Raw genomic sequence first — 13,659 nt, 5'->3', positions numbered from 1 at the left:
GGGTCGGTCGTCTGGTGTTTGTTTGGTCAGGTGACAAAGATGGAAGTTAATATTTTCTCTGTTATGAAGCAAAAACCAGAAACATGAATTTCAGCTGAAATTGGAGTGAAAACATATTTTAAAAAGCATCATATTTAAGCAGAAATCATGTTTTTCTCAGTATAAACTGTGAATTTTGACTGATTATGATGAACTTTATGTTTTAACTTAAAGGAATGGAACCGTTCCAGGCTACCAACGGGGCTAACAGAGCATCAGATTGTTCATTTCTAAGAAGATAAAAGTTTTGCAGAAACAATAACAGATCAACAGACTCTGTCATGTTTAACTCACTGAGTTTGTTACAGATGCAGCAGGCATCTCCTGTAGCAGTCTGTGCACAGCGTTTCTAATAAAGCCTCTGACTGGAGACTCTGTTGCTGCGCAGCATTCTGATGGTCGTCTGCAGAACAGAACCAGAACCAGCTGAAGTTTAAACCCTGACCTCTGATCAACCAATCAGAGGTTAGGGTTTGAAGGAATCAATACTATTCCTTCAAAATAAAAGCACCTAAGTAAAAGTTTCGCCACACTTTTATTAAAAAAACTAATAAAAGTAACCATGTCAAAACCAGCAGAAATTAATTTCTATAAGCATCTTTGAACCTGAACCCTAAATTAAAAGGGACATTAAATAAGTTAGTAAATATGTAGTTTTTATTGTTTCTGGTATAAAACTCAGTTAAAATCAGAGCAGAGTTTTCAGTCTGATTCACAGCTTCAGAGTGAAACCTGAGATCGTGGCGTCTGGAGGATTTTTACACATTTATCCTCCCACATCAAACTGAAACCGGAGATAAAATCCTTCCTTTGTTTTCAGCCGCTGCAGAAACTAAATGCGACAGTTAGAAACGGGCGGAGCGGCCAAAGATACGAGACCGAAACAAACAAAATGGAGCCAGCAGACGTTCATTCAATGTAAAAAGAAACATATTCCATCTTATTCTGGATTAACTTCATGAAAACTTAGTTTGCTAATGGGAAAAATAAAAAATATATAAAAGCATAAAAATCAAGTTTCGTGACAAAATCATTGATAGGTTTGATAAAATTTAGTGAAAGGAAAAAATGGATGACTTATGAAATCCAACGACAGGACAACAGTAAAAGGCCCCAAGCCATGATACTGCCACCACAAGATTTTTGACATTTAATTTTATGATTTAAAATGTTTATTTCATTGTACATTCAAATTTATTTATTTATTTTTTTTTTGTACATAATTTCATGACTTAGCCATGTTAGCTAAAGCTAGCATGTTGGAAAACATGAACACATTTAGTTAACTTTAGTCTTTAATAAAAAAATAAGATAAGAAACTGTTAGCAAAAATGTTATCATGCTAATGTTAGTATAAATGCTATCATCATGCTAATGTTAGTATAAATGCTATCATCATGCTAATGTTAGTATAAATGCTATCATCATGCTAATGTTGGCATATGTTGGCATAAATGCTATCATCATGCTAATGTTGGCATAAATGCTATCATCATGCTAATGTTGGCATAAATGCTATCATCATGCTAATGTTGGCATAAATGCTATCATCATGCTAATGTTGGCATAAATGCTATCATCATGCTAATGTTAGCATAAATGCTATCATTATCATGCTAATGTTGGCAAAAATGCTATCATCACGCTAATGTTAGCATGAATGCTATCATCATGCTAATGTTAATATTCTAATAATACATTAAATCTGCCTCTGTCTTTTCCTGTTTAATCATCATAGTTTGCTGGTATCAAATGTTTAATTTGATTTTAGTCATTTATTGTCATGTTTCCATTAATTAGAGCAAAATGTTAATAAATCCAAACATCAACAGATGTTTTTTAGAGACTTGATGTCTAAACTGCAAACCCAGATCAGCTCCAGTAAAAAGCAGTAAAAGTTAAAGTTCAGCTGGATGTTCAGGGTGGAGGAAGGCAGGCAGGAACACGTCTGTAACAGCAGGGAGACTCAGCAAACCGGTTCTGGTTCTGCTAGAACCGCTGCAGAGATTTGGGCTTCAGCAGCGCAGCGATGGACGTCGACCTGCTGACCTTCGCCGCGACGGTCAGCGCCTGCGGCCTCTGGCCGGAGGAGGCCGAGGAGAAGTGGTGGCGCAGGCGGCGCTGCTGCTGTTTGGGCGGCTTCCAGCCCGGATCGTCGTTCTCGGCGCCGCTGGTCAGCGCGGCCTTCGGCGGCGCCGCCAGCAGCTCCAGGATGTCCGGGGCTCGGTCGCTCAGGTACTGCCAGGCCTTCTTCCCCGCCGCGTCCCTCAGCTTCACGTCGGCGCCGAACTTCTTCACCAGCAGCCGGATGATGTTTTTGTGGCCGTGGATGGCGGCGATGTGGAGAGGCGTCTGACGCGCCGTGGACTTGGCGTTCACGTCGAAGCTCAGGCCTTTCTGCTCCATCCCGTACCTGAAACCAGCAGCAGACCACCTGGAGGTCACTTCAGGCCATGGAAACAGGATTCACTCATTCATAAGGTCACGTGGCCATTAGGGATCAAATCTGAGATTAATATAAGAAATTTCTAGGAAAAAAAAAATTAACATTTTTGCATGAATCTAAAATATTTTCTAGAAAAAATTGTTAATTATTCAGTTTGAAAAGTCGGAAATTTGATCAATTTTTTTCAAACATTTTGACAGTAATCAGAAATTCTCTAGAAAAGAAGAGTTTGAAAAATCAAAAATTAGATAGAAAAAAAAATTTTAATTTTCAAATGAAAAATGTTGTAGAAAAAATTAGGACAATTTTTCAGTTTGGAAAGTTGGAAATTTAATGCAAATGTTCAAAAATGCTGCGAGTAATCTCAAATTCTTTAGAAAAAAAAGAGTTTAAAAAAACAAAAATTAGCATGAAAAATATCACTAATTTTGAGATGAAACAAAAATTTTCTAGAACAAAGTGATTAAATGAAAATCCTTCAGAATGTGATGTTTTAAGATCCTGTTAACCGTCTGAATGACCTACAGAATATTCAGTTCTTAATATAATCTACAGCTGCAGCTCTAGGCTGAGGAGACGCCAGCATGTTGAGCCGAGCTGATCCAAACCGAAACCGGCTCCAGAATTGGAGCTCCCGGTCTGACGGCTCACCGCAGGGTGTTGATGACTCGGTGGTCGCCATGTTTGGCGATCCAGTGCAGAACCGTGAAGCCGGAGATGAAGTCCTGCCGGTTGAGCAGCGAGGAGTCGGCCCTGAACAGAGCGTAGACGTCCGGCCAGGCTCCCGCCGCTGCCTTCACCATCCAGTGGTGCTCCAGGGCGTCCAGAGGAACCGCAGACTGTTGGCGACATCCGGTTTGTTAGCATCAACGAGGCCTTACGCCATAAACACAACAATAAACATTTCAGTGGAAAAATAAAGTAGTGAAAAGTTGTAATCAATCATTGTTCCAGTAACTATTAATGAAAGTAACCAGTCGAAGCTGGTTTTAGCTTCGACTTAAAGGAGCTCAGAGTTTCAGAAGTTTGTTCCAGATCTGTGGTGCATAGAAGCTGAATGCTGCTTCTCCACGTTTGGTTCTGGTTCTGGATGCACAGCAGAACTTCCTTCTTCCCCAAATGGAAATAAAAACGGAGAGGCATCAGATTTTAGTGGTTGGAGGAATTCTCAAAACATTTTTCCAGCTAGCGCTAGGCTAACGGTTTGCTTTGGTTGTATTTACCCAGAATGCCCTGCTCTGAAGTCCACTTCCTGCTTTTGGAGCGGTCTCTGGTCCACTTGGCGTTCACATATGCATTCAAACTGACCCAGATTTCACTTCAGCTGGACCCAGACTGAGGTTAGCGTTTTGAACCGGACTAGACAGACGGACTGGAGTTGGATTAAAGCCCATATTCAGCGTGTTGGTCTCACCTTTCCGGCGTTGTGAGAGTGAAGGCTCCTCCTGGCTTCCTTCCTCCCGCCCTCTGAGGCGCCGGGGCTGGCGCATCGCGGCGGCGTGGTGGAGGACGACAGGGACGAGGAGGACAGGTGGTGGGGAAGACTGAGCGAGGACGAGATCCGGTGAAGCCGTTCCAGTCTGGCGTCCTCCAGTCCTACGCCGCCTTCTTCCTGGTCCAAGTCGGTTCCCAAGCTGCGGCAAATCCGGTTCCTCAGTCGGCTGCTCATCCGCCGAGCCGCCGCCGAGCGGAGCGTCACGCGAGGCGAGTCGATGGAGCTGTTGCTCGACTTCATGTCACCATAGAGTTCATCTACAACACAGAGGAAACTTTAGCTTCAACAGCCGCTAAACACATTAAAAATATGCTAGCTAACGCTCACGTTAAAAAACTAGCGGAAGCTAATGCTAAACGGTTAAATACGTTAAAAATATAGCAGAAGCTAATGCTAAACATAAACCAAACTATCAGATAATAAAGCTAAACCACTAAACACATTTTTAAAAGTATTAGTTGCTAGTGCTAAACATTCAAACAGGTTACAAAAGTAGCAGAAGCTATTGCTAAACTGCCAAACACATTCAAACTGGAAGACAACAAGGACAGGCACTCAGGACCTGTGGACTGATTCAGGGATGATCCTCTGGACGCGAACTGCTGGTGGTCATTCAGATGGTCGCTGGACAGGTAGAGAGGCAGCTTCCGACTGGTCGTCTGCGGCAGGTCGTCGCAGAGATTCCCCATCGACTGATGGAGCGGCATTTTCAGGATGGACCGACGGGCCGTAGGTTCCGGTTTGGTTCTGTTGGACTCCTGCAGAACCTCCAGCGACGTCGACGAAACCGCAGGATTATCTGGAAGACGTACGAATAGTTCAACAGGTCACTGAATATTTCAGGAAAATCTTTCACATAAATCGGCAGAAACGTTTCCAGGGTTTCGCTTGTTTGAGTAAAAACGTTTGAAAAATTCAAAATGGCTTCCATGGCATCAAACAAAGTTTGTTTTTGAACTAAATTTGTCCATTTTGTCATAAATGAATATTTCTGGTGTCAAATCAGCCATTCAAGGAACTATAGAAATTATATTTACTGACAATTTGATTTTTCAAAATGGCTGCCATGTTTGTTACAGAGAGGATAAGTTTGCACTAAATTCATCCAGAAGATTCCAGGAAAGTCCGGATAACAGAAAGAATCTGCTCTACCTGCTCCGGAGGTTCTGGAGGACCCAGACGGAGGCCAGTCGCTGACGGAGGACCTCACATCCAACGGCGAGTCGAAGATGTCGCTCTGACTGGACGACAGCCTCTGGTTCCGATGGGGCCCGATTGGTTCAGAGGTCCGAGCAGCGCGCTTGTCATGGTGGCGTTCGGTGCTGAACTCTGCTTCTAGAGGCAGACTGCGTCTCACGGACTCCACCGGGACAGGTCCGGGTTCTAGTCTGGACTTGGACTCCGAGTGGGACCGAGACGCCAGAACTTCAACGTCCGAGTTCTGGATGTAGATCTGAGGAACCTTACTCCCTGAGGAAGAGGAGGGAGGAGCCGGGGACTCTATGATGCAGGGTGAGGAGGCAGACGTGGCCCTCGCCACGTCACTGAGAGGGGCGTTCAGGGGCCACGGACCTCCTGCTGAGCCCCGTCTGATCTGGACATCCTCCTCCTCCTCTTTGTGGTCATCATCCTGAGAAACAGCTGATCTGTAGCTCTGCCTGTTTCTGAAGCGGCGGGCCGGAGCCTGATGGAGCTGAGGAGCGGGTTCATGTCCTCCAACAGGTTCTGGGTCCTGAGGAGGACTCTGCTGTCCTTTGGGGGATTCAGGAACGGGATTCTGGAAGGAGATTTTCTGACCCCTACGTAGTTCTGGACTCTTGGGGACCTGCTGACCCATAAGAGGTTCTAGATTCTGTGGGACCTGCTGACCCATAAGAGGTTCTAGATTCTGTGGGACCTGCTGTTCCTTAGGAGGTTCTAGGTTTTTATGAAGAACCCTACGTAGTTCAGGACTCTGAGAGATCTGCTTTTCCTTAGGAGGTTCCAGATTTTGGGGGACTTGCTGTCTCTGGAGAGGTTCCAGATTTTGGGGGACCTGCGGTCCTTTAAGAGGTTCTTGACCCTGGGGGACCTGCTGTTCCTTAGGAGGTTCTAGGTTTTTCTGAAGAACCCTACGTAGTTCAGGACTCTGGGAGATCTGCTTTTCCTTAGGAGGTTCAAGATTTTGGGGAACCTGCTGTCTCTGGAGAGGTTCCAGATTTTGGGGGACCTGCTGTCTCTGGAGAGGTTCCAGATTTTGGGGGACTTGCTGTCTCTGGAGAGGTTCCAGATTTTGGGGGACCTGCGGTCCTTTAAGAGGTTCTTGATTCTTCTGATGTACCCTACGTAGTTCTGGATTCTGGGGTATATCTTGTCCATTAGGAGGTTCTGGATTCTGGTGGACCTGCTGTCTTCTGAGAGGTTCTAGATTCCTCTCGGGTTCTGGGGATCTGCTGTCCACAGACGTTCTGGATTCTGGGGGATTTGCTGTCCACTTAGGTATTCAGGTATTGGATCCTGATAAGGAATCTTCTGTCCTCTGTGTAACTCTGGATTGGAGTCTAGAAAATAGATTTCCTGTCCTTTGATAGGTTCTGGAACAGGGTCATAAGACATCTGCTGTCCCCTAAGAGGTTCTCGATTCTGGGGGACCTGATGTCCACTGAAGTATTCTGGAATTTGATGCTGATAAAATATATTTTGGGCTTCTGGGACAGCGTCCTCATAAGGAATCTCCTGTCCCCTAAGGTGTTCTGGTATCTGTTGAGGAACCCGTTCTACCCTCAGAGGTTCTGGATTCTGGGGGACCTGCTGTCCCTACGAAGTTCTATATTTTGGGGAATCTGATGTCCACTGAGATATTCTGGAATGGGATCTTGATAATAGATGTTCTGTCCTCTGAAGGCTTCTGGGACAAGGTCTTCATAAGAAATCTCCTGTCCCCCGAGGTGTTCTGGTATCTGCGGGACCTGATGAGGAATCCATTGTCCTCTGAGAGGTTCTGGATTTTGAGGTACCTGATAAGGAATCCGCTGTCCCCTGAGAGGTTCTGGATTCTGGGAGACCTGCTGTCCACTGAGGTATTCAGGAATGGGATCCTGATAAGGAATTTCCCATCCCCCGAGGTGTTCTGGATTTTGAGGGACCTGGTAAAAGCTCTGCTGTCCTCTTGGTGGTTGAGGTGTGGGATGGTGGGCAGAGACCTCCCGACCTCTCAGGGGATCTCTGCTGGGGTCCTGATAAAACACATTCTGTCCTCTGATGGGTTCTGGGACACGGCTAATCATATATCCTCTTGGATCCTGATGTGGGACATCCCTTCTTCTTTTGGGGGCTGGGAATGGACTTTGATGAAGGACCTGCTGTCTCCTAACAGGCCCTGGGAAGTGGTCCTGACGGTTACCAACATGTCCTCTGAGGGGCTCAGCAACGCGGTTCTGATGAGAGGTCTTCTGTCCTCTGATGGGATCTGGGGATTGGTCCTGACGGCTGACGATACGTCCTTTATTGGGTTCTGAGAAGGTTCCCTGATTTGGGGGATCCCACCTTTCACCGGGGTCTGGGGCATGGTCCTGACGGCCGACGATGTGTCCTCTGACGGGTTCAGGAGCGGTCCTCTGATGTGGTTTGTCCACTCTCCTAGAGGGCATATGGGGGAAGTCCTGTTGAGGGACTTCATGCCTTCCAGGAGGTCTGGGTGTGTAGTCCTGGTGGTGGACAATATGTCCTCCAATAGGTTCATAGTCCTGGCCTCTGATCGGTTCTGGAAAGCGGTCCTGATGGGGGACTTCCGGTCTTCTGGTGGGGGCTGGAACAAAACTTTCTTGAGGCATTTCCTGCCATCTGATTGGCTCAGAGATGTAGTCCTGATGTCTCACAGCTGGACCACCAGGTGCAGAAACCAGCCTGTTCTGTTCCTCAGTTTTGCTCTGATAAGGAACCTCTGATAGTTCTGGAACCCAGTTTCCTGCCTGGACGGGTTCTGGACTCGGGTTTCCCCTGTAGTTCAGCCTGGTACCGCTCTCCTCCACCACGATCCCAGCCGCAGGTAGGGCGGGATTCCTCTCGGTGTCTCCCGGTGGGGCGAGGCTTACCGCCGGCGATAAGCTGGCTCCGACCGGACCGGGTTCCGCGGAGTCTCTGCCCGAACCTGCACCGGGGACATGGCCTCTGTACTTCTTCCTGAGGGTCACGGTGGACACCCCGTCGATCTTCGACACGGTTGCCACCGAGTTGACGAAACTCTTGAAGCGATCTCGGTTCCCGACGTTGTCCGGTTTGTCCCGCAGGAAGGGCAGGAAGTGGGCCAGCAGCTCCGTGTTTTTCGCCGAACCGCCGCAGCGCTGCAGGAAAACCAGAACCGCGTCCTGAGTGAAGTCTGTGGCCATGCTGGGCTCGTCCAGGTTCTGCTGTCTCAAAGGTCGGGCGGTTGGTTCTGTCAGCTCACCGAAGCCCCGCCCACCGCAGGTATTTAACCCCAAACTCACCTGCTGCATTCCAGCAGGTGACCCGGATGTCCAATATGTTCACCTGCCTCCACCGTATTATTATGAACCAAGAAGCTCAACATCTTCTCAAATATTGTGGAATATTAATTAAAATTCCTTCAACAAAACTAAATTTCTCAGATCAGTTCAGGTCTGAAATGTTTCTGTTCTGATTTATTTTCTTCTATCGGATCCCTGGACATGTATGGAATGCTGACAGTGCCACAAGGTGAATATTTACACACCAACTTCATCATCGGCATGTGATTTCATGTCAAAACAAGAAATAAACACATATAGCACTATTTATCAGATCAGTTTTTAATCATAAAATATAAATTCGTGATGTGCTGCAGCACCATGAAATATTTTAATTATGAAATAATATGTTCCTTCCTATAATAACAGAAGGAAAACTGTCTCAGATTTTACAATAGAAACTCCGTTCAGTTTGAATTTTTCAAACTGTTGGACTTTGCCTCACATTATTGGTGCTCGGATGTTTTTCCACAAACTTTTTTGCATTTATTTCAAATGTCACTAACGAATGTTCAGCCTGAAGAGCAACAAGACATTCTGAAATATTCAGACGTTCAGTTTTCATTTAAACTGCATTCATAGTAATCATTTCATATCCACACATCAGAACCAAGGTATTTTTCTCTAGTTTCGTCCAGTTTTTCTGCCTCTGCTGCAGGATTTACATGTTTCTGCTCATCAGAAACACACCAACTTCAACATTTTCCTTCAAACTGGAGTTGAAGGCATAAAACTCAGTAGAAACATAAAACTGGACACACTGACCCATCAGCAGCTGCTGAAAGTCCAAGTTCAGGAGATTTTTATGATACAAACTTTAATTTTCTCTGTTTGTTTGGAGCTTAAATTTGGATTTTGTGGCGCTGCTGAAACTCTCCATTTTCTGATTTAAGAAGAATCTAAATTACTTCAAACGACGTTTAAATGAGTATCAGATTATGTTCAGCCAATTATTTTACTTATTCTAATTGTGTTTAAACCAGGGGTGGCCAAACTGTGGTCCGGGGGCCATTTGTGGCCCTTGGACTGATTTTCTGTGGCCATCAACTGTCGTTCAAAAACGACACAAATTTGTCCCGCGGATGCAGACGGAGAGTTTTAATTTACAATCAGGGTAAAAATTGGTACCAACGTCAAAGATTCAGTGATTTTATAACCAAGTTTTAACAAAAAATAACCGAAACAGAAACGGGGTGAGCTGAAAAAGTGCTTTTATTGAACAAAAACTTCAGGCGGAGATTAAATACGGAGTCGTGTTTCTGAATCTCTTCACAGCTGGATGAAAACGGAGGAGTTTGGACAGGTCAGTCGCTGCTCCTGCTGGTTCCTGCTGGAGGAGAAGATCCTTCTGGGTTCAGGGTTTCCCGTTGTACAAAATTAAATATCTTTGGGAACCGTTTTATAATAATTCCTCTTGTTTTACCTACTTTAAAACGGACCAGAATTTGCTCTTGGAGGTGAAGGTGATGGCTGTGAAACGTATAAAACATGCCAGAGTGACGGTGGATGATAAGAAGCTGGCAGGTTTGGTTCCTTCCTGGTTTTCCTGCCGGTTGGCGAGCGTCCAGCCAGGAAGTGGTCGGGCTGCTGCGGTCAGAGCGGTGGCCGTGTGACGGAGCTGCTCTTCGACGCTCCTCCGTCTGTTTCTGGCTGTACATGTGCGGCAGCAGAGCGCGGTTCGCTGGAAAACGAGGCTGAAAGTTCGATTCTTTGCAGATGACTCAGTTCTGCTCGTTCGGTTTTGGTCCTCCGAACAAAACGGACCAGTTCAGGTCCCTGAAAGCACCGTTTGGGTTGTTTAAGGACAGTCGGATAGAAAACTAGATATCAAAGTGTGGGTCTATCTCGTTATGTCACAGTGATGTCACAGCGGTGGACCTGACGGAGTGGGCGGGGCTTGGCGGCAGGCTCTCGGCGAGCCGAGCCAGCTGCTCCTCCTGCTGCCGGATGAGGTCATCGAGCTGGCGCTGGCGAATCAGGAGCGAGGGTTTGGCGCTGACGAAGCGGCGGTAGTCGTGGAGTTGTGCTTCGGTGAGGTAGCCGGCCAGGATGGCGGTGACGACGCGCTGCCGCCGGTCCAGGTTCTCCTTCAGCTCCCGCGCGTCTTCGGTTTGACGAAGGAGCAGCGAACGCTTGTGATGAAGGGAGTCCTGAGGAAGAGGAGCAGCAGAAAATATCTGTCGGCTCATGTCGGAGTACGGCTGAGTGCTCGAGTTGTGGAGCGGTCGGTCAAACATTATATGCGCGGACAGCTTGCCGTATGTCTCACCCTCTCCTCAGCAGCGTCTTCAGTCAAACCTCCGTCTCTGTCCAGAGACAGCAGAGACTTGTCCACCCTGGACAGGCGGCTGCACAGAGACAGCAGCAGGTTGACGATCCTCTCCAGGTCTCCTGCAGACAGAGATGACCAGCTGAGGGTGGGACCCCGCTCTGACCTTTGACCTCGCCCTGCTGGCTGCCTACCTATGAACATGCTGTACTTCTCCCTCTCGTTGGCTTTCAGCTGCTGGATCAGCGCCTCCATGCCGGCGCCCGCAGCCTGGTGGCGCCGCTGCTCCTCGGCCAGAGCCGCCTTCTCCCGCTGCATCGCCGCCACGCAGCGCCGCAGGGCTTCACACAGCTCCCCCTGGTGGACAGGAGGACAAACGTCGCCTCGTTTTGAATAAAAACGGCCGATTTCTGCCGTCAGACGTGGAGGAAATGAATCCATCCATCAGTCTGAGACGTAGAGAAACACGTTTTCTGAATTAGAAGGGAAAAGTAAGTGCACCCTGTGGTTTGTTCAGCTCTTGGTGTTTGAATCAAATATTTTCAGATTGTTTTACCGTTTAGTCCTGATTAGTTGATATGATTTGACCTTTGAACTCTCCATATTCCTCAGGTTGGTGGCTGTTAAAATTGTCATGATAATTAAGTTTATTTGATAAATGATCCCAGCAATTATTGCAAAAAATGTCAATGTTGTTGTTTTTGAGACCATTTTCAACTACTTCAGTGACGACGGGGCAGAAATTCAGTTTTACTCCTTCAAACATCAATAAACTGATTTTTTAAACAACTTTTAACTCTGGAAGTGGAAGATTTTTGAAATATCTAAATTAAAATTGAAATTAAAACCCACACAGCTGAAACCTTCAATAAAATTAACTGCAAACAAAATGTCCCTTCAATAATCAGAACAGAAACTATCAGTTAAGATTTTCAGATTATATTTTTATACGTTCACATCTTTCTTTAGCTTTAATTCTTATTCTTTATATCTGCATCACTGATTGGATGTTTGGTCTTTTTCAATATAGTTTTTTGCAGGTAAATTGTCTAAATTGTGTGTTGATGTTTGTATCTTTATATTTCTGAGCAATTTTTGATATTTTTGAATTAAATTTCATGGTAATTCTTCCGTTTTTGGCCTAAACTCGGCTCACTGCTGCCCTCTGTGGGTTGAGCTGAAGCTACTGCGCTTTAATTTTCCTGTTAATGGATTAAAATAACTTCTTTTACACTTTAGCTGCTGTTGCTGGTCAGATGTTTACCTTCCTGTTGGTGACGTCGTTCTCGTCCTCATCAACATCCGTCTCCTTCGTTTGGCCTGAGCTCTGATCACAGACGGCCTGGATCCTGGAGGAGAGAAAGAAATAATCAATAATCCAGAAAATAATCTGAATAAATGCATTAAAAAAAGAGAGAAATTTTATTTTTCTGTTTCCAAACAACTGCAGGTTATTTTCTGCTAAATAATATTTATAGATATTTTATTTGATAATAAATTCTAGATTTTTTTACTTCTGAAGACAAAAAAGAAATATAACTTGAAATTAAAAATCTCTCATTGATAATTTAGCACTTAAAAAAAACTTTTAATACAAATAATTAATAAATAGCCTCAAAAATGTTTCACTATTTTTTAAAAGACAAATTTTAAAAATTACAAGTCACAATTAAGAATAAAATTTTTACTTATATGTGCAAAACATAATATTAGGATTTGTTTCCTTCTCATAATAAACATATTAATTTAAACATTTAATTTTCCGTTTCTCTGTTTTATATTTAAGTTAGTTTAAAACATTTACAAACAAAAAAATCATAAAAATTTTCTCATTACTGTACTTTATGTTATAGATGTGCATTTTATTTGTTTATCACATAATTATGGAGGCATTCATTTGTTTATTTGGAACAGAAAGTTAAAACGTGCAGTTCTCCGTGTGGCCGCTGGGTGTCAGTGTTGACCAGAACTCCGTTTGAACTGCCGTTAAAAGAAACAAACTGAGTTTTTAGCTGATCTGAGGTCATTTCCAGGTCAAACTGCATCACCCAGCATGAAAATGTTTAAGGAAACCCAGAGTTTGGTTTTAAGGTGGATATCCAGCTGCTGGGAAACGACAATCAGGTTATTCTGGTGTTTCCTGCTGATGAAACCTCAGCCGAGTCGAGCAGAGCAGGCGGTGACCTCCAGGTCACCTGGTCGCCCGCGGAGCGTCGACACCGAATCCCCTCAAGCTGCACAGACAGAACCTGGAACTCTGAGAACCAGGTTTCATCTCCTTCAACCTCTGATTTGAAGCAGTAAATGAAAACGTGAGCCTGATTGTTATCGTTCCCGATGAGGACATTAAAAACAAACTTCACGTCTCGGAGCCTTCAGGCGTCCATTTTGTTCTCCTTCTGCTTCTTCACCAGCAGTTTGGGAGATAAAAGTTTCCTTTTTACAAAACCCGACTAAATTTAGATCCAACTTTAGTAACAATCTAACCTGACAGAACTAAACTCTCAGTAACTGAGTTTTATTTTGAAAGTCCAAACTAAATTTAACTTGTTTAAGACAATTTTACCTTTATTTTATAGTAAAATTAACATTTGTTAACATTTTAATTCTTAGCTTAAAGTGAATCCATTAGTTTTATTTTGAAAGTCCAGATTAAAAATCCTTTTTTTTTTTTTACTGTTTCATCTTTTATTTTGAAGATTATCAACAGTTTTAAGTTTGAGTTTAAAGAATAATATTAGCTTTATTTTGAAAGGTGACTTTAAAACCTCCTTTGCAAATGTTTAACCTGTTAAAAAATACACTTTATTTTGACATTATTTTTACTCATCAAATAAATATTAAAACTAATATTAAATGTTTAAACTCTTTTTTTAACATTCATACATTACTTTTATTTTGAAAG

The 13,659-nt window shown here is 44.3% G+C and overlaps 2 protein-coding genes across 6 annotated transcripts in view; both read right to left on the bottom strand.

The window, feature by feature from the left end:
• Positions 1-674: 674 nt before the first annotated feature.
• LOC103473921 (uncharacterized) lies at positions 675-8,425 on the bottom strand. Its single transcript, XM_081613893.1, has 6 exons — positions 6,781-8,425; positions 5,133-6,464; positions 4,543-4,779; positions 3,900-4,237; positions 3,137-3,324; positions 675-2,452 (listed from the first exon to the last, which is right to left on the bottom strand). Exons 1-6 carry the CDS (start codon positions 8,345-8,347, stop codon positions 2,029-2,031), a joined length of 4,086 nt encoding a protein of 1,361 aa, XP_081470019.1. The 5' UTR covers positions 8,348-8,425; the 3' UTR covers positions 675-2,028.
• A 1,254-nt stretch (positions 8,426-9,679) lies between these two features.
• Positions 9,680-13,659, bottom strand: part of LOC145554400 (protein Shroom3-like) — a 46,143-nt gene continuing 42,163 nt past the window's right edge. For all 5 annotated transcript variants that reach the window (XM_081614047.1, XM_081614048.1, XM_081614049.1 and 2 more), the window contains 4 exons: positions 12,019-12,103; positions 10,949-11,111; positions 10,755-10,876; positions 9,680-10,635 (listed from right to left, as the gene is read on the bottom strand). In XM_081614047.1, the coding sequence (XP_081470173.1) occupies positions 10,339-10,635; positions 10,755-10,876; positions 10,949-11,111; positions 12,019-12,103 (667 nt within the window). In that variant the 3' untranslated portion in view covers positions 9,680-10,338. The remainder of the gene's footprint in view (positions 10,636-10,754; positions 10,877-10,948; positions 11,112-12,018; positions 12,104-13,659) is intronic.

Source organism: Poecilia reticulata, chromosome 12, assembly GCF_904066995.2.
Source record: "Poecilia reticulata chromosome 12, P_reticulata-male-v2, whole genome shotgun sequence".
NCBI lineage: Eukaryota > Metazoa > Chordata > Actinopteri > Cyprinodontiformes > Poeciliidae > Poecilia > Poecilia reticulata.
This window is presented reverse-complemented; position numbering and strand designations above follow the sequence as displayed.